The sequence below is a fragment of the Pholis gunnellus genome (genome assembly GCF_910591455.1).
Source record: "Pholis gunnellus genome assembly, chromosome: 3".
Lineage (NCBI taxonomy): Eukaryota > Metazoa > Chordata > Actinopteri > Perciformes > Pholidae > Pholis > Pholis gunnellus.
The window spans coordinates 21,566,219-21,588,018 of NC_136529.1; the positions used below are offsets into that span (position 1 = coordinate 21,566,219).

Here is a 21,800-nt window from a genome sequence, read left to right on the forward strand (position 1 = left end):
TGTTGATAACGTAGTGCCAACATTTCGAATGTGTTCCGACTTTTAGTTTTAACTTCAAATGAAGTTTTTGAAATAATATGACTACGCTTGTATAAACCTGTCTGGATGTAGCTGTTCATGTTTCATGTCACTGTGTTCCCAGATCTTAGCAACTACTTTAGTGAGTATCATCATACCCAATAGAAATGATAGCCAAAACTATGATAAATAAGACCTGTTTATAAAAACAAACATTGAATTACCCTTTATTTATCAGGAAGATAGAAGGTAGAACTTGTGACTATCATGGATTCAGCTCTGTCTGATGACATAACAGATGATCCCCTAGTGCTGGGCGACTTGCCAACCAGTGTTGAGCTCATTGCTCTCCCCAACCCACCATAATGAATTCATTAGAGCGGAAGTAAAATGAGATCTTGATTAAAAACAATTTGGGTACTAATTTATTTATTAAGGTGGTGGCCAAGTGGTGTTTACCAGCTCCTGTGGGCCACTCAGGACAGTAATGGTCGTCACATGACTTAGTATACTGAATGAATAATACACAAACACAGAGGCAGGCACCCACACATTCATATAACACTTGCAAGTGTATGTTGCACACGTATCTTTGCTTAACTCAGGGCAGCTGGCACCTCATCATCACCAAACAAATTATTGCTCTCTCTCTCTCTCTCTCTCTCTCTCTCTCTCTCTCTCTCTCTCTCTCTCTCTCTCTCTCTCCCCCCTCTCCATCGTATGTCACTGTCTCCCAGCATCATCCTGAGTGATTGCCAGTCCTGACACCCACCTGCTTGTACCACTAACCCACCCAAATATCCTTGAAAATGAAATGCTCCGCTGAGGTAATAAAGAGAGTAAATCCTGGTTGTGCTCTAGGCCGACGGCCTGGGTGTAGTGGGGGCAGGTATTACCATATTAAGCCCAGGGCAGAAGGGGATCAGAGCCCAGCACTCCCTCATTACACCTCATATAGTGGGGATTTACTGCTTTTCCAAAAACAGCATGCACACAGCTGTAGTTTTAGTCCGTGCTGCGTTTGGATCATATGCCAGGTAGTTTATGTTTGAGCACAAAAGTTCTTAGTCATGATTTAGGGAAATAGTTTTGTGCGTTTTGCTGTAAATTGTTGAAAGTGGTCGTGAAAGTCCTGCTGCTCTGCTATGCTCACATGGCATGTTGGCTTTATGTATGAGAGGGTTTTGAGCATATGGGATGGAGACAAATTCAAATCAGATGCTATTCCCATCATTACATTTCACCTGAATCAGTATGATGTTTAAAATATTCTTTCTCCTGTAGGATTTTGTATCCTTGACCGGAAGATCTAAAAAACAGATTAGAGTTAATAGTAATATTATTTTCATCATAGTCATCATACTTGTGTCTGTTCAGTATTAGCTAGAAAGGCAGTATGACCAGCTAGTACAGTGACTGCAACAAACATGATAAAAACATTCATTTTGAACCGATTTTCCCTCCTGATAACAGCTGTTGAGGACCAGATTAATAATGAAGTAGAAAATGAGATTATGCTGATCCATTACATTTATAACCCTCTGTAGGAGTAGAATATGGTTCTGCTGCTGATCATAACTGTTGGCACAAAGTCACCAGAATGCTTGATTATAGTCCTTGAAATCTTCCTACGCTGCGGGCCGGAACTCTTTTATTGAAGTGCAATGTCAGTTTATGAAGTACCAACAGTTGTTTGTCTTTCAAAAGGGAAAGAAGTTAACGAAAGGGAAAAAACGTAAAGGCACAGTGTGTAGGATTTGGTGGCATCGAGCTGTGAGGTTGCACCCCTCCGCTCACTACTTCCTTTCCACTTTGGTAACGTGAGAGTGCAAATCTGTGGCAATGCCGTTCACCTCGCTCAGGGGCATCCTTACCATAATAATGGCGGCTGGCAGTACTACGGTTTTTCACTCAACGGCTCTCGTAACCACAGTTTCACAAGCGTGTCAGAGAACTACGCAGGCCTTCAGATAACATAAAAGAGCAAAAGGCTCTCTCTGGAGCCAGTGTTTGGTTTGTCTGTTCTGGGATACTGTAGAAACATGGCGATGTCATGTAACATGGTCATGTAACATGGCGTGTAACATGGCTGGGTAACGTGGCGATGTAACAGGTCAAACTCTGTGAAGGGGACCCACTCCCGATATGAAGAGATCATTCTAAGCTAATGAAAACACAGTTATGAATATTATATTCCATTTCTGCTAATAGATAACCTTAAATCCCTCACACTGGACCTTTAAAGGAAGAACCAGATAACTCAGTTCTACCTTTAAGATGAGACAAGAAGACACATTAATCTATTTTCTTATAATTCCGCGGTTTACATTTGAAATGTTGTGACAGGTGCATTTAATTTGTACCCTTTCATCGCTGCTCCACAAAATGTAGCTCACTGATTCAAAGACTGTAAAAGTCTCCTGCCACTTTTTACACACCTAACTTCATTAATGTCACTGCAGACACTTAGTAAACAGCCCATGGCGTGCCCACTGAAGGTTTTAGTTGTATCTACTTGTATTTTACACATTGTCTTCCTGAAGTCGTTCAACCAGGCTGTTTTAAGAGTGAAGTAATCCATTGGCACAGCAGGGGACAAATGCTTGGCATCGAGCTATATTTTTAACACATTTATTTGCCACAGAAGATGGAAATTAAGTGTAGGTATTAACTTTTTGAACAAATAATGAATATGCATTTGGGAAGGCATGTTTTTAAAGAATGAGAAATGAACACATACCAATTTTACACACAACTACAGTAAAATATGAGGCAGCAGTTAAAAAATGGAAAATCTAGTTTAAAATATATGTCTGCAAACAAACTGCTGCTCAGCTCTTTCATTTCAGCTGTACCACAATAAAAAACCTTTTGTTAAAAGTTGCATTTTCCTTCTAAAACTAGACTCATTTGCTGACCACAGACTTCTTCATCACACATAACCCACAGGTAAATATGTGTTCAATCACAATTGTCAAGATGGGGATTTAGTATGTGGGGTGTTGATGGAGGATCAATACAACTCCATCATGGCTAAGCTGTCTTCTCACTGCTAATAAACACAAACCATTCCCCACTTTATGATGTTCAGGGACAAACCGAATCCAACACTGGAATTCAGGCGCATGATAAATTAACAGAGAGGTGCTTCTGGGGATGTGATCACACTCATCATAGTTGCCCATCTTGTGTTTGTTTGTTTTTTCTGCTCAAATCTGCCCCAAAATATCTCCAGCATTTGATGCCTTGCCTACATCTATCTTAGTGTTGCTGCCGTATGATAAGAAACACAAAGGCCTACTGTACATGCCTCGAGATGAATGGTGCGAAATCAAATAAGAGCAGGTGGACCAATGCCATGTTTTTCATTATGTGATATTGCAAGTTATATATCTGTGAGTGCAGGCCCTTGCTGAAATACGGGGACCCTTAAGCTACTGTGTGATAAGAGCCATATATTTGTCTCGGTTATATTCTTCCCATGGTGATACTGAGGTTGAGAAATCACACCATGTGTTAAAGGGAAAGCCATAAAAACATAAATGGGTGTAAAACGGAGGAGATCATTGTTTATTGTGGTTGAGGATTTTTCATATTGCCTGGAACCGGTAACATAAACAGAAATAGATATTGAGATTTCCAGTGTGGTTTATATGAAACATATATAAAGTTCTCTCAGATGGGAGGTCAGTCCTGCATGTGGGCCCAGCCTCAGGGGGATGAGCACAAGATTAGCTTTGTCTCTTAACTCAAAGCCTGCAGACACATACTACAGTTTTACTCCTGCCCCACAAAGCAGCACCTTCTCGTAGAATTTCCTCCTTTGTGTGTCGAGCGGAAAAGGTGAGAGACTGTAGCAATTAAAAGAAGAAGAGCAAAAGAGAAAGTTGCTAATGGGGGTGGAACATAAATCAAACGCATATAGCTTCTGAAAAGGAGGAATGGGAGGTATTGGAAGGGGGGAGGGTGTGTCTCGAGGGGGGGGGGGGGTTTGGCAACCATCTGTGTCTGTGCACAGAGTGGTACTGAACACTGGCATTTAAACATATGCTCGAGTGATCACAGATATTAGATCACTAAGTGTATTTGCTGAGGTGGGATGTTCCTGTGAAAGGCTGGTGGCTCACAGGAGGTGTTGGGACTTACACTTGTCTGGGCGACTGCTGCTCCCTTCAGCAGTGGAGGATCCAATCAGGATGTCAGGCACATACATAATTGTTATAATACGAACCTCACACTGACTCTGATTAGCGCAGAAATTAGCATAGACTTATTGTTTACCACATATCATTCCAATCCATCCGATATCATCTGATAGAAATACAGCTCATTCTGTAATCACTGCATGTGTTTAGATGATATAAATGTGAGAAGACATAAAGCTAAGGGAATGTTTCCATATGTTTTCACTTTATCATTTTGTTGCAATGCAGAATGTTTTTAGCAACGCTAGTGGCAAAGCTCTAACGATGACAAGTCTGTCGTTCGCATGCTAACACACTAAATTAAGATGGTGAACATGGTAAACATTAAATATGCATATTATATGCATGTTAACATTGTCTTTATGAGCATATTGACTTTAGCATTTAGCTCAAAGCATTTAGCAAGCAAAGCGCAGCTTCACAGAGCCACTAGCATGACTGTAGTTCTTTAATTACATTTGCTCGTACTCAGACTTCTTGCCACTTTGCATGATTAAAGCACTCTTATCAATGTATTTTCCATATCATCCCAGAGGAAAATCATAGTTTTACTCCATAGTGGTTTGTCATCACAATGTGAACCCCTTGGGAGTGTTTAATCTGAAATGTAACCAGACCATTTGGATGCTACAAATATCTTCTACAGGGCTCTTACATGTAAAATTGTGATTCTAGCTAATTACATTAGCTGACAAAGTGTGAACTAAATGTTGGCATGATAAATTGTAGCCTGCCAAATCCCCTCACCTCCAACTCCACACGTCACAGTGATTGAATAGCTTTAGAAGTATCAACAACATTCACCAATCACTTGTCTGCCAGAAGTGAAAGTCAATGACATTATGGCTATTTATGTGTTTTGATTAATTGTTAGGAATTGCCTTTTCCTTGCACATCTTCCTGGCACTGAGAGGTGTAGCTGTCGGCCGTCATTACCATAATCATGTTAGTGTTTGGCTCTGCCCTTGCAGTGGCTCTGGCCCATTATAATTCCACACAGTAATGGATGCACATCAGAGATGAGATTGTGACAGCCTTGTCCTCTGCAGGTTAGGACACTGGTCACAGCTGAACAAAACAAAAGTCTGTTGGATAAATGTGCTTTGATTATATCAGATTTGATGCTTCACATTTGGAAACATGCTGGAAATTCCCTCTTTATGTGCACCCCTTTAGCTGATGTCACTGTAGCGTACAGCCCACTGGTGCAAATGTGTCTGTCTTATAATTTACGTTGTGCTCTGCTGACAGTCTCTGCAGGAAGCTCAGGGGCTCTGCTGTTAGCTTGCTGTTATCTATCTGACTGAGACATCTCTTGTTCCATCTCAGCGGCCACTGGAAGCTTCATTTCCCCACCTGTCACCGCCACAGCTCACTGTCTGCCGCAAGGACGCATTGGTTTGATAAAAGCCACTCCGCCACGCCACATATTACATCTCATTTCACTGACACTAGTTGCGCACCTACGCTGTGAGACACAAGCCGACCTCACCCCTTGACCTCGAGAGAAATGAAAAGTGCAGCTGTGGATAATTGTAGACCACCTCCCTGTGCACACACACACACACACACACACACACTCACATTCACACCTCCCAAAGGCAGGAGGGGAAACATGCTGAAAGGTGTTGTTGGTAAAGGGAGCCGGGGTTTGTTCAGCACAATAAGCATGTGTCCATCCTGAGGAGAACAGGAATCCAATAGCGAGGTTTGCCCCAAGGATGATATCTCCGGTTTTATGGCCTGTTTGTGTCTGTGTTTGCACAAACTTTGTAATGGAGGTCATAAAATGTGCATACTGCTTGAAGGTACAGATTTCCTCACAGTGGGGACCTATTGCTGCTACAATGGAAAGAACAGTGAAGCTTGTACTTTCTGAATGTTATATTTGATCTCTTTTATTTTCACACATTAACAACACAATTGGCAAAAGATTATAATTTATGACGGTCAGGCATTCATAGCTACATTTTCAAGTGATGCATGCAACTATTAAAAAAAAAAATCTGCCTTGCATTATTGTCATCCTTATGCCAACGTTAAATCAATTTAATTTGACGCAGTCTACAGAGCTGGAGAGGCTGTAATGATGGCACTGACGGTTGTGTTTTATTACAGTCTGCTGGCTAACTCAGTGCATTGACAGCAATACCATTTGAATATATCTAGTTGATCCAATCAGTCACATTTCATTAGCTTAGTCTGAATTGTTGCTGCTAGTGCAACATGTTTTTCTCAATAACAATCAGATATGTTTTTCCGCGGCTCAGTACTTTGGGTTGAATTTGGCTTCACAACAGGGGAACCTAACTTAATTGAATAAAACATGACAAATGAATGTATGCCGTGCCCATTAACATACAATACAGCTGGAGGTTATAGCTGCACCACATTGGTGGTCCAGCTATAACCTCCAGGTGCCACTTAACCTCATTAAAGAACAATGAAAAAAACACACAAAATATGTATTTGTCTACCCATGCACACACACACACACACACACACACACACACACACACACACATGGAATATTACCAAATGTTTCACAAATTACTCACTCAACGCTTAAAAAGACACTTTCTCGACAGCAGTATATCTTTATTACCTACTTACGCTTTAAGTGGCTCCATCACCTGACATTTAAATCTCGGTTACTGCACTGGCGCCACAGTGCTGGATTCATAAACCAATATGATCCAGCAGAGCCAAGACCCCTCTCAAGAAAACAAGTGTGAGCATTACAGACAATGGCCGCTGGGTCAATGAGGGGTGAGCAGAGAAAGTGAGTCCCAGGAGACGGAGCAAGAGGGATTTTCACCGCACCAAATAATGACAACTCGGGCAATATAACCCTGCCAATGTGTTGCGACGACAGTAACGATCGGTTGTGGCTCATTGTATCAGAGCTGACCCTTTTGACCTCTAGGTTGCCATGGAAACACACGGTCTCAATAGGACCGATAGCTGCTGATTGGTTGAGAATGACACCCATCACTTGGGGCAGATATTACTTATAGATAATGCAATCGTAAGCGTCCTCTCCCTCTTCTGCTCCCCATTGAGAGACAGTTTAACCACACCACCGGACTGGAGCAATGTTGTGACCTATGCATTGTTGTCGTGATAAATCGCACGATCAAATATACACGCAGAAGCATATTACACACTTTGGTGGTTTTGCTTCTTCCATAAATGAAAATTGACCGGGCCGTTTGTGCTGATGTTGGTAGAAAACCCCAGCAGTTTGTGCACGAAGCATCCTCCCCCCCCGCCACACCCTTCGTCCCTCGAGGCTCACTGTGCATGAGAATACACGAGAGCCCGGCTTAAACCACCTCAGCAAAATATCTGACCAGCGACAGGACAGCTAGACCGCTCATGTCCCTTGAGAGTGTTTCACTGTGTAGGTGTGTGAGAGAAAAGAAATTAAAGAAAGGAAACCGACAGCGTGAATGAGGATGTTACTGGCAATGATAAGAGAAAAAACAAGGGGGAAAAATAGATATTAACAGTAAAATGTATTCAAAAAAGCTTCCACATGCTGCCATAACAGCCTCCTATAGGATCACCTTGTGTTCACAGATTGGACATCAATGTCCAGGGAAATATAGTCACAATTCACAATGACCTACAGTCAATCAGTTGGCACGGCATACATTCTGAAAGGAGACAAAAACAAACACCCAATAGACATAGAGGACAAAATGAGCTGGCTGAAGTGAAGTTAAAGGTGAAATAAGAATTAAAACTGATGAAGGAAAAAGACTGGTGATGTTGTATTGTCAACAAAATTGCCAACAATTAATTGATGCTACTACAAGTACTGTCTGTGTTTGCACAGCTTACTCCTCTGTGCCATAGAGCTCCATTGTTGTCCAAAAATTAGAAACACACCAGCGAGCCACGCTGTTGCACCGGGTGAACACGTCCCTTCATCACAGTGAACATGGGCAGTTTGAGTCAACCCCACTTACACCGTCACGATGCTGAAAATACTTATTTGAAATGCAAAGGTGTATTGATCCACAGCTAAAAATAACCCCCAAGAAATGCTTCATTACTCCCGTTGGAGTAACATTTTCTAAAAACTATACAGTGCCCAGCTGTTAATGGAATTTATTGAGTTTTCTTTAGTAAACAGATGTGACCCATTTTAAAAGATCTGGTTCGAGTCTTTTCATTAGTTTTCTTTCATGTGCAGTCTTATCCTTTAAGATATGTAATTTAATGATTTTATCTCTGGAGTCTGAAAACACATGGGATGTATAAAAGTAATCTACATCATCTACACTTGCTGTCGGAAAGCTGAGGCACACAGTACAGAGACGCAGAGTGTGAGTGGAAATTTAAACAGCACAGCGATCCAAAGTGGAAGCCAAGTTTGTATAATTTTGAAAACCTAATTCACAAATGATTTCTATTTCTGATTTAAATCTCGAAATATGCTCAAACTTATGATCTGAGCACATTTTGTTGCATGACTCGAACAGCGAGTCTCCTCTGAGTGCAAAATATACAAGACCAGCGAGTTAGAAGGGGTCTCACATTGTTGCGAAGGCTACATCTTATTTTAATGCAGATCTCTCATTTCCTGTCGGTCACGGACCCGTCTTGATTAGAAAGGACTTAATCATTCCAAAACAAAAGCCTGGTGGAGACACAAAAGGGGAGGTTGTGGTGCTGGCTGTTGATATTGTTCTATCAGACAGCTCGAAGGGAGGAAGTCCTCTGTCTGAGCTGCCAGGCCTGGCTGTTTTTTGGGCGGGGGGGGGGGGGGGGGGGGGGGGTCCTGGGGATAAGAGACCGCCCTGTTATCTTTGTGAAAAAGGTCACACAGGTCTGGCGGAAGAAGCAAAAGCAACAACCATCTGTGTTTTCCACACACTCTGGTGCGTCCATCTAGAGCGAGGACAGCCGGGCTGAGTGAACACACACACACACACGCACACAGACATCACATCGCTCACTCATATCTGTGCATATCTGTGATGAAACATGCATTGTCAGAAGAAGTTGGAAAGCCCCCAGATATGTTTTCCCTCTGGTGATGTGTGCGTGGGAGTATCATTGTTTGTGAAGCGCACACAATTTATGCACATGCTATTGCTCACAATGAATGGTACTGATTTATCAGAGGACTTATGGTGTGTGCTGATATTGTGTGTGTTCTCTTTTTTATTCATGTGACACCTCCAAGGACGATATTTCATTTTGCAACTCTCAAGTATCACAAAGGAATAACTTTCCTTTATAACTAGAGCTTTTTGCTCTAAAGGGAATGCACTCCAGCATTTTGACGGACACAGCCTTGTACGTGGATTTAAATCACACAGTTTCTTCTGTTGCACGTTGTTACATAAGTCATACAATATTGCTTACACCCACATCAACAGACTTGCGTGAGACTGTACAACAGCTCTGCCAGAGACGTGTGTTTCACTAGCAGGAGTATCTGCATCCTCCCAGTCTCAAAACGCAGGAGTAAATTCTGGCTCCGGGCTTTTTTCGGGATCCTGTGCACAACCAGAGTGGCGGTAGTGGATCGCACACACACTTTGCTGTATGTACACTCATACAGTATGTACAGCACACACTTGCATGGACACACACATACACTTTACGTGTTCAGAGCAGATTCAATGTGGGGATTGTGTGTTGTATTGCCACGTGGGACATGAGTGTTCGAGGCCATTAAAATGGTAAACACAAACTCACCGCAGAGATTGAGGAAATATATAATGCGGTAAAACCCTACAGAGACACAGACCACATTAACTCAATGGTCCCTCACTATGAAAAGCCCCGACGGTGCTCGTTAATCTGTGACGCCAAAAGAACAGTATATAATGTTTTGACTGTGCTATTGTGCTTTATTTGGAGAGGACATAAATGCTTCTTTTTTTTATAGGGTTCCTTGTGAGTTTTTATTTTGAATTAGGAAATCATTGTTTTTACAGTGCAGTTCGGAGGATTGTCTCTGCAGCAATAGAGAAAAAGAATAACAAAATTCATCCGTTATCAGAGTCTGACCTACTCTCTTGGCTTCTGGTTAATTAACGGCAGTGTGACAGCTATTGTGCCTTAGCCGTGGCCTTTTACTGCTGAGCAATAATAAATAAAAAAAACTTTGTTTTTTGGTAAAGGAGTAGCACTGCCACTTTATCTTAGGTCAGGTTCGAAGGCTAGACTTAACACAAACAGCTCTTCTGAAATTAGAAGTTAATGTGATCAAATGAGCCACTGACATACCTCTCAATCATTTTTTGGATAAGTTATGTGGCATTTTTAAAAAGTGCCTCTGGGGAAAGTCCACATTGTGATGACTACAGCACTGTAACAATAACACGCCTCGGACATTTTTTAATGTAATATAATGCGTCTCTGTTATTCAAATGACAACAATGATACGAGCCAGTTTCATTGATTTGCTTTGGAGTTCTGAAGGCCCTGTGGGGAATTAAACCTGTAAGTGCTGACTTCCATGGTCCACCTGTTTACTACAACGCTTTGTGTGTGTGTGTGTTTGTGTGTGTGTGTGTGTGTTTGCGTGTGTGTGTGTGTGTGTGTGTGTGTGTGTGTGCGCTTGTGTGCATGCAAAAGCAGTCACTGGGGGTTGGTGGGAGGGGATCCCAGCTTAATATTGTTGAGAGAGTGGAGTATGCACTGCTGACAACAGGGTTTTCTTATTTCACTCAGGTTACACGAAACAATTTTTCTGCATAAAGACACTTGAGTTTCTGCGGCACCAGCGGTTGATGTGGTTCTGTGTGATAATGCATTATCTATCTTGTCGCAGTTCTTTGTAAACACAACCAAACTCCATTAATCCTAACACAAACTCTGCCTGTGCGGTTTTCTGACATTTTAATAAAGTCTGATGTCTATTGTCTATTGTCTTCTTATAAACATATCCTCTACTCCGAAGTCCCTTTATCAGAATCTAAAGCTCAGGGCTGTGGTCCCACCGCTAGGAATCAATAAAACATGTCAATAACGATTTGATCCGTTACAGCAGTCAAACGCATAGCCATCCAATTACAAAGGTGTTTGGGTCACTTTAAGGAGCGAAAGCCTGATTGCCCTTGAGTATCACATAGATCAATACCTGAACTTATTATACTATAGCTAGTTTGCATAACGGCGTGATTAAGTGCCTTCTTTTCTTAGAAATCTTTTCTCTGTTGCAAAGCCGCCACCGACATACATTAGAGAACACACCGTGCCACAGTGGGGGCAAAACCCAAAGCATGTGCTTTCCAGTAATCAGCAGCATTAAAGTGTGATGTCACATAGCTGTAGTCTCAGAGGGGAATAAAAACACTCAGCACATTCATTGAGTGCAGTGTCCAGTGGCTGGCAATGCAGGTGTTTATAGATTGTCTCAGCTCTGGGAACAAGTTGCTGACCCCTTTCCCTGATCCCTTTCCTGTTTGGCATTGTGTGTGCAGCCGAGTTGAGGGGAGATAGAGTCTGTTTGTCCCCTGCTACTATGGCATGTTTTTCCTAATGTCTCCATTCCCCTTTTCTCTTCCAGTCAAGTCATGTTCCAGGTGGGGTGACAGAGCACAGCATGCAGCTACAGGCGGTCCAGGAAATTTTGTGTCCTCCGTCCAAAAACATGTTTTGACCGTCTGTGCCACATCTGGAGGGATATTTACTCCTAAAGCCATTCTTTTCTGCAGCCACATGACACAATACTCTTGACAGGTTCTATTTGCGCACCCTGCAAAAGCAAAACATATTTTGCACAAATGAAACAAAAACAAAAAAGGTTGTATGTAGCAATTGTGAGTAGAATACTCTTGAGAGGGGCAATTTGGTCAAAAGTCCAAAGTGGAGCTATCTTTAGTCATCCAGTTCAAAAACAAAAGATTACTTTATGGCAGCTATAATTGTGCTACTACTGACACATTAGAAATTGTCTTGGCATCAACACTCCGTAATGGTAATTACAGTGTCTCATTGTAACAAGTGGGAGCAAAACAATTGACTCACAGTGATTTCATTGTTTTGGTGGTGTAGCATATTGCAAAATTCATGATTCAGCATCCTATCCACACAAATAAACAGCTTAATTACTGCAGCAAACACAATGGGCGCATCTTTAACAGAAATTATTTCATATTTAATACCCTCTTCAGTGAGACGCTTAATAATTTAGAAATGGTATCATTATATTTAGCATTTAATGAGATACTGCAAAGATAACATGAGGTGATTATGACATGAACTCTCTCTAACTACCTCTTTGAGTCTGACAGAGCTCTGCACCTGCAGCAGGGCTTAATTCTTCCTGCACCAAACCATCTGGAGTGGGAATTTTGCCGTGTGTATAATGTATGGGCATGTACGCCGCTGCAGCAGCCAGGACCAGAGCCCCGCGGTGCTACAGCACAGCTGATTCTTCTGTTGAGCTTCTCTACATTTCAACTCTGCTGGAAAAATCCCCAAAGTCTGCTACATTGTTTGACCTTCAAGGTGTGGGCTTTTAACCAGCGTTGGGAGCTGACAAATGAAAGACCCCAAAGTGGGAGACGATCAGCCTCCCCTGTGTTGCACAAGGTGCCTCTGTCCTTGAAAGCCCACGTTGAGTCCCAGACTAAAGCTGGTGAAGGTTTGTCTCTTCCTCGAACCATCAGGCTCTGCACAGCACCAGTCAATCAGCTCTGTGAGAGGTTACCTAAGGGGTTAACGCCGCCAACCTTTCCCATCTGTTGCTAAGGAAGTGTTGCCTGTTGTGCAGGAAACAGGGAGAGCGGTTTCCTGTTATGAAGAGAGGTTTTTAAAGGCTTGCATTCATTCAATCATGCAACAGATGCCGGGCCAGGAAGCCCTGCCAATAGCAAAAGCTTTGGTGTCCTAGAGAAATTGTATTTGGAAACTGCTTTTAGGAACCTGTCTATGCACTGTTCTGGTTCAGGAAATAATAGCACAGCAAAACAGGCTGGAGAAAACGCTGAGGAGAATATATGCTTGATTTCTGATACATACCGTATGATCCTCTCTACATGTGTTCCAGTCCTTCCAAGCATAAAGATAAAGTGATCTAAAAAAGTATTTTTTTTTCTGTGAAAAAACATAACTGCAGATTTAAAGCTGGCCATCAACACAATGAAACACAGGCTTATAGTCTCATATTTTTAGTCCAAATCTCTCACACTGAGTGGATTTGGTGTCAACCCGTGCTGCCTCTAATATGGCATGGCACCGTTGCCCCAAATCTGTAGAGTAGTGTCCTGAAACGGAACATGACCAGATATGAATACAATATGATACAATATCCCAGATATAACGATGTGCATTGAGCGACACATATAGAGAGTGGGTTTGGTTCGCGCTCCGTGCTGTAGGCTGATCCTGCCTCAGGAAGCGCCAAGCTGCACCTCCCGTTTCCACACAAGAGCGCACCAGTTTACTGCAGCATCAGCACTGGAGATGATGCACGCCGGCTGAAAGCTCCGCTGCAACTCTGCGATCAACGGACGTCTTCCACGAGTAGACTTTCACTGGAGAAAAAAAACAAAACAACATGATCCGAAAATCTTCCTTTACCGCTTGATTTTTCCCACAATGTGTTTGTATCTGGATTAAGTTTCCACGTCATTTCGAGCGACGCGGTCGGTGTGGGGAAACATGAGGATAACTGTCGGTTCCCGTGGATGATGATGCCCCACAATGAACACAGGTTGGGTTTTTTTTTATATGTAATGCTCATGTTAAGAGTCGGGAAAGCAAACTTTAAAATGTTTTCACAGCACACAAAGTGAGACAGCGTGAGTGTGTGTTCAGGTGTGTTTTTGTGTAATTCTTGAAATGGGTTGATCCTGTCTGAACACATCTGTTTATTTCCCACCTACAAATTAATATCCCATGCAACTTGATGCAGCCTGTTGTATTAGTTAGGCTACTCCATAGGTAAAGATACATTTCCATGGAAATGATGCTGCTGGTTTTACCAAAACAACAATGCAAATGTGATGAATTCTATACACAGACATTTGGTGTGAGTTTAAATCCATAGCACTGGATAAAGTTGCTTTCCGTGGAAGACTCCCCTGGGGAAATCTGTTCTAGGATTAGTAATAGGGTTAGAGCTGGGATTATAATCCATGTTTGTGAAATTAGACAGAGAAGGTCACCTGTCTTGCAAGTGCAGTGTCCTGTGAATTTATTAAGTGGAAATAGTTTAAAATAGTTCTCTTGTTTGTGATTTCTGTCAAAGGAAACATTTATTTTGAAAACAATGTCTCATTTTGTTCTACAGCCTTGTCACGTTGGATTTTAGACAGGCATGTTCAGACTTAACGGGTGACATTTCATGGTGAGGACAGGGTCTGAAATCATATCCTGTGAGTTTGGCACAGCCAAGGTCCCAGTGTCTATCTCTTCCTTTGTTTTCAAACGTTTGTTTTAATTGAATTCTTGTTGCATAATTCATATCCTGTTGTTTGCAGTTGGGTGCTTTGTCAGAGCGGGACCCTTGTTTTCTCTTCCAGTTTTATTGTTCTTTGACGCACTCAAAGGACCTTTTCAGAAAAAAAGTGTGTGTGCCTATGTGCATGTGTGCGTGTGTGTGTGTGTGTGTGTGTAAGTGTGTGTGTGCTGCAGTGGGAGTATGTTTCATGAGAATCAGGGAAGAATGACGAGAAGGAAGTCCATTTGTGTTGTGAAAATCTGTACTCCTAGAGAGGTTCGTGGAAGAGGGATGGGGGGCCATGGCGTTAATGTTCTCCCCCCCATGGACATCCTGTAAGGAGTCCAAGGAGCCTCTGCCGGAGCAGCTAATGAACTTGGGAATCTTAAAAGAAAGAGCGCAATGACACTAAAAGAGAAAAAATGTGTATAATTGTGGGCGGAAAGCTATATCGCAAAGAAGGGCAGTTTCTTCAAAAGCTCATATTAGACTGAGAGAGAGAGAGAGAGAGAGAGAGAGAGAGAGAGAGAGAGAGAGAGAGAGAGAGAGACAGAGAGAGAGAGAGAGAGAGAAACACTCAGAGATAGCCAGAGTGCACACAGGGTTTAATAGGATGTGCGTCAGGGCAGGTATTAAATAACAGGAAGAGACAAGGGGTGTACACACTTTATTAAGTATGGGGTGTGTTTCATGACAATTCTAAATTTTGCAAGAAGTGCCCTATAATGACTTCACAATTTTTAACTGGAAACTAAACGTAAAGTCTAAATTCAAAAGCAACACATAGACGCTCATTGTCAAAAGCAGGATTTTGTGATTTCAGATTAAAGCTGTAAATCATCCTTCATGTTTCCATTTCAATATATTTAAATGAATATAAGGATCAATAACAAAATCATCTTTAAAGGTTTTGATGGCAATTAGCCATCATTTGTTTAATCTGCCATAAGCATCCAACCTGCATGTGTCATTTCCCAGACAGGGAGATGTTATTGTTCCTCCTCTAAGTACTCTGTGGCTCTGTTGTTTTTCCTGCTGATAATGTCCCCTGCAGCATTCTGCATGTCACTGACTATTGTACATGACTTGACTTCCTCTTGTATACCAAAGCAGGACCTACATTTTTATCCTTGCTGATATTAGGTTAAAAAGAAATATTTTAAGTATCTTTTACTTTTTATTAAATTGACTTTTACTCTCTTTGCACAGATTTTCAAAATCCACTGCAAGTCCCTCAACCAAAGGTTCGCAGTCATCTGACCATCAAAGTGCACTCCAAACTGATGTCCAGGCAGTGTCCTGTCCGTCATCCGAAACCTCCTGTCGCCCCCAAACCCACACCCCTGTATGAGCCTCATGCACAAGGGGAGTCCTGCCCCCTACAGAGCCTGAGTAACGGAGACCTGGCTCACTCAGATGGGGAGACGGAAGATCTTCATGAAATGGCTGCGGAGAACCAGGACAAAGAGGAGAAAAGCGAGGATGGGGTTAATGACACCGGCACCGGGCACAATGACAAAGAGGACATAGCAGAAGGAGAAATTGAGGAGGAAACAGAAAAAGATATATTAGATAATGATGGCAACAGCATTGATTCTGAGGACACAGTCGAAGCTGATAATGGTTCTAATGTGGATACTACTGAGGATGAAAACACTGACAATGACTTCATCAAGCCTGAAGTTGGAAATCACACTGATGATGAGAGAACATCAACGCCTTCACTTAATCCTGCTGAGATGGAGGATGAAACGGGAGAGGAGGCGGAAGAGAAGGAACCAAGTTTTAGTGGAAAAACTGACAAAGTTTGTGACTCTTCACGACACAAACATGTAGAGGAACAGAATCTTGATCAACCACAGTCCCTCAGTCAGGGTGATGAGAACAATGATACTGGACGTAATGAAGTAGACAGTGAACAAAGTGAGGACTCTGTGCACAGTTTACACACAGATGAGACTGAGCTGGAAGCTGGAGGATTTGCATTTGGATTCAGTGTGCTTCCAACTGTAACTGAGGAGTATCCCTACGATGTGATTGGCCCCACAGATGATGCTAGTGATACATGTGAGTCATGTGACCCAGCTGAAACAGGGGCAACAGGGGTATGGCAACCAGAACGGGCCACCAAGGACCTCTCTGGCTGTTTCCGATTCACATCCAGCACTGAGGATGTTTTTGGGCCTTATTCGTTCATCGAAGCTGTTCCACCAGATATGACCGTCACCGCTGACCCAGAGTGGAGTCAGGATGATACTGATGACAAACCCTCAAATGAACTGCAAACGGAAGGTGCTTCTAACCAGGAACCTTACTATGTGTCATCAGATGACGTGGACAAGCTAGAGGATAAGCAAGCCCTCTCAGAACAGGGTGAGATTGAGGAGGGCACAGAGGAGTCAAATCAGCACGAAGGGAAAGCAAAGGACAGCGAGTCAGCAGATGAGTATGCAGATATTGACGATTCACTCTGCCTTCAAGCAGAAGACAAGCAGCTGGAGTGTGTCTCATCGGAGGACTACGTCGAGATAGGCGATGATGACGAAGAGGAAGAAACGGAAAAGAAGCATATTAAAGGAAAAAGTGCAAAAGAGAGAACGGCTCAACGTGACCAGGCTTTCCTCAGCCAGCGACAGAGCTGCCAGCCTCGCCTCAGGTTGTGCAACATCACAGTGCCAGCAGACCTAGATGGAGGCCGCACCCCGGAGCTCTCCAACAGGGTGGTGTTTGCCCACACCACTGAAGCCTTTGAAGAAGACATTGAGGAGCTGGACTGCCATATTGTGCCTTACGATGAGGACACAGACTCAGACGGCGAGGAGCATATATACGAGGAGGCGGGATTTGACTCAGAAGGGGAGAACTTTGTGACAATTGATCGGAAGACTATTGTCACACGATCACGCTCTTATTCTGGGAAAGTTCCAGGTTATGTCCCAGAAACTGTGCCAGAGGAGACTGGGACGGAGTACCAGACTCATGACTACTGCACAGTGGCCTTAGATAAAAACAACGAACCACTTAACCGTTCACAGCAGCCTGGGGTCAAGTGTTTGATCCCGACTATGAAGTCTCAACGTTTGTTGTTTTATTCCCGATCTGCAGAGGGTCCAGAATTGACCTTGACCACTCCCACAGATTTCAACCACTCTCTGAAGGATGGCATCCGGATGAAAAGGAAAGATGATACCCTTTCTCTCCCATGTGTCATAACCTCTTCTGGAAGCTTCTCCCAGCGTAGCCATCAATCATCCAGTGGTGTTTCCACGCCAACCTCTCTAGTGGACATCCCACCACCCTTTGAGCTGGCATACATCGCTAAAAGACCAGTCACCAAGAGTTCCCCATCCCTCCTGATCCAGCATGATCCCAACGACATACCCAAGAAGAAGAAGTCCTCCTTCAAGCGCTTCCTGGCGCTCAAGTTCAAGAGGAAGACCGATTCGAAGGGTTTCAGCGATGGAAGTGTCCGCTCTTCTCGTTCTTCCTCCGAGTCCAGCCACCACGGCCCAGGCAGAGTCATAGAGCTTGATCGTAGAAGCACCGGCAGCTCTCCTCAGCTTCAGAACCACATTGTGAACCCCCAGCAGCGTCCTTTAGAACTGCCATCCCCGTTTGTCCTATACAAAGACCCCCAGAGGAGGAAAGGTGACCCCAAAGCTTATGGCAGAAGCGTCTCCAGAGTGGAGTCCTTCGAGGAGCGTTCTCGGCGCTCCCCCATGCCGCTGCCTTTGACCAAACCCCGCTCCATCTCCTTCCCCAGTGCGGACACCTCAGACTATGAAAACATCCCTGCCTTGAGCTCAGACTATGAAAACATCCAGATCCCTGTCAGACCCACTAGATCCCACACTGTCACTGAGTTTTTTGAGGACCCAAATCGCACTACAGTCGCCTGCAATGAGAATGATGGCTATGTGGATATGAACAGTTTCCCTGGGATTGACAGCATAACCCAGACATCAAAAGACGACACTGAAAGGTATAGTAAAAGCTCTGTAAAGTTAAAATGGCTTTGTATCTTCTTAAGTTAACCTGAAAGGGTGGATTCACTCAAGTTACAAAAAACACATATTACATTACCTCATGTTTTAACTTTAGTGGTATCTAGCCATACAGATACTTGCCCAGGTGTTTCTCTGAAATGTCTGCAACTCACTGGACCCAAAAGAACCTCTCATTGAAGTCTCCTGTTGAACTTTTTTCACCTTAATTGTATTGGGGCTGAAGCAGGAATTTCAGAGATCTCTTAATTAAAGTCTGGGCAAACAAAACCCAAATTACCTGCATGGCTGGATACCACAAACCTGGGTGTACTGACCCTTTAATGTATTAAATATTACGTATTAATCAGAACTATCCATAACTAAGATTAGAGACAGTCGATTGAAACCATTTTCCAGCAAAGGTGCCAAATGTTAACTAGTTTCGACTCCTCAAATGTAAATATTAGCTTGAACACATTTGGGTTTTGGACTGCTGGACAAAACAAGCAATTTGAAGAAATCAGATTGCACCCTGGGTAACTGGAATGTTAAGTTTTCACTACATTATGACATTTTATAGACCACACAATTAATCAATCTGCATAAGTCAATAAAGGAAACAGTCCTCAGTGGCAGCCTTAGATTAGATGTCTTCAACATAATAAGCCTGAAATGTGTTTTTGTTTATGATCAAATGACTTTACAGCTAATCTTCTTATACACGCCAGGATTAAACTACAGAAACAAAGCAGCATCTCCTGCACTTTGTAGTCTATAAAAGAGGCAAGCGTGTTTATCTCTGGAACCCCTCTTAAAGTAGTCAGCTGAGTTGTTCTCCTCAGAAGGGCAATCTTGACCCCTGAACAGCTGACGAATATTCCTACACTGTACCTCAGATGAGCGGAGGGCACCTGGCTGAGTAGAATCGGATCTCCCTCTTGTAGAATAGTGTTCAGTGAGAGATGAGCAGCTTGCTGTGTCAGGCATCGCTGGCTTTGGGAAGATGGACAATGCTTGTGGGAGAGCTTACTCCTGTTTTTCATTTGGCGGATTAAGAGGTCGCATCTGGTGCCGCTGCTTCCCATGCAAGTCTGAGGTGATAAAACAGGTCATAGCGATTGGGTGGCTCACAGAGCGCAGGTTACTCCTCACACTAGATAAAGTCATTATGGGCTGCAATTAAAAGTGAAGAAATGTGGGGGAGTTCCTTTCACACAAGGAGGTGGAGAAGGATGAGAAAAATGTGAGCGAGCACAGGGAGGGGATGTGTTAATATGAAGGTGCAGAAGAGTAAGAATAGAGGGAGAAAAGCGATAAAGTCATATAGAGGAGGGGGAGGGGGAAGTAAGAACGGGAGAAAGGGAGCAAGAGCAGCTCTGGTGTAATTGCTCTCCTGTACCTGACACTTATTGTTAAGTTTAGGAGGGCTTTTATTAAAGTAGCTCTCTCCCGAGTGCTTCTCTTTCATTGGACCCTTAAGGGGCCGCAGGATTTACTGCAGTGTGTGATAGAGTGAGGAATCACCGCGGTCAGACTCTACAAAATTACCCCGGCCTGCGCCTCAGCTTTAGCCACTACGGGCTACAGTCTTAATAAAATAGTTGTGTTTGATGACCTGTGTGTAGTCAAGGAGACAGGCCATTACCAAGAGCTTCTTGAAAGGCTTAAGATAATCTTGGGGCAAAATGCTTCTGCATTTGTTTTTATTTCTTGTGCTACACTTTGTTTGTATTTTTTGTGCAGCCAGCTTATTTCACCATTTTATTTTGCTTACATACTGTCTTTTGTAACTATTATATCAAGTGGAAAAGGGTTCAGCTTGCAGTTAAAATCATTTATACAACTTTTCACACCCATAAAGCTTGTCTCCTCCAGTCATCCTGTTCAGCAGTAGACACTATACCATGATTTCCTTACTGTTTATTTACAGTGTACTTTACACTTTACGTATATCTCAACATTTAATACCCTTCCATTTCCCAGACAATGGTCCCTCAGTGAGGGCTCTTGTTCTCCCGGTAATGTAATCGATGTGGATCATTATGTGGTGGAAGTCTCACACCACTCACAATGATGCAAAGAACCTATGTGTCCTGTCGCCTTGCCTTCACCGCATTCCCCCTGGAGACGCTTCTGTTGCCAGGGCCACTCTTTGGTGTGTCTATACTGGGCTTTTTATGTTTATTTGAGAGTGAGTGTATGCATGTGTGTATACACTCAATGCAAGTCATGTGTAGTGAGTGTAGGTGTTTGTCCCTGCCTCTGTGTGTACGTCTTACAATAAACTCTGTACAAAGCTTGACATTGCTGCTGTCCCAGCGTCCCCAGAGCACAGCACACAAAAGGGCCGTGCCTACAGTAGCAGACATGCATTTTAAGAAGAACTCACATAGTTGCTGTTCCTAAGGCTTTTTTCCACCTTGTGTGATTAATGTATAGAAACATTCAGACATTACTTCTGCACAAACATGCAGAGTATGCAAAGAGACATATTCATTAGCAAGCAGTGTACAATGGAAAAAGAACCGGCACACGAATGATTCATCTCAAACCCAACCCAGGGGTGTGTGTGTGTGTGTGGGTGTGTGCGCATAAATGTGAATGCACACTAAGTTACAACTTAGTGCTGCTTTATCAAAGATGAGGCTCCTGCTGATAATGCAGTCTCAGCTGAATTGCCCTCGCCAAGTAGTCTTGTAGCAACAAAAGAGGTGTTTTAGCAAAGAAATCCCAGGATTTGCGATTGTGCCAAACTAAGAGTCCATTAAGTGCTCTCTATATCAACTTTAAACAGTTCCAGGTAGACTTGCAACGGGAATGCAGATGCGTTGTTGCCCCTAGTAAACACAGCTATGGTGTTATGTCCAGCACGATACTGCTAATGCATGCAAAAATGTACATCTCTAGCTTACCGTTTTCAAACAGTTCAACACAAACCTCTTCAGAGTGATGACAGAGCCCTGCCATGGCCTCTAAAACAGCTCCCCCACCCACTGTTATGTTAGCGTTAGTAGTGATGAGGGAGCCATCTTAAGTACATTGTTGTACTGGGTGGTGGCTGTGTGCTGTGTGGCGAGGTGATGGACGGGGCGTGTCGTTGGCTCGCCAGGCCTGGTGCCATGCGCTCTGAGGTCATTGCCAGGTCATCCCCGGGGAGGAAGTGTCCAGCCTAGGAGC

General features: G+C 43.2%; 1 protein-coding gene across 2 annotated transcripts in view; it reads left to right on the forward strand.

Moving 5' to 3' along the window:
• Window positions 1-13,785: 13,785 nt before the first annotated feature.
• fgd5a (FYVE, RhoGEF and PH domain containing 5a) overlaps window positions 13,786-21,800 on the forward strand; it is a 31,042-nt gene continuing 23,027 nt past the window's right edge. For both annotated transcript variants that reach the window (XM_079183485.1, XM_079183486.1), the window contains exons 1-2: window positions 13,786-13,908; window positions 15,847-18,619. In XM_079183485.1, coding sequence (XP_079039611.1) covers window positions 13,899-13,908; window positions 15,847-18,619 — 2,783 coding nt within the window. In that variant the 5' untranslated portion in view covers window positions 13,786-13,898. The remainder of the gene's footprint in view (window positions 13,909-15,846; window positions 18,620-21,800) is intronic.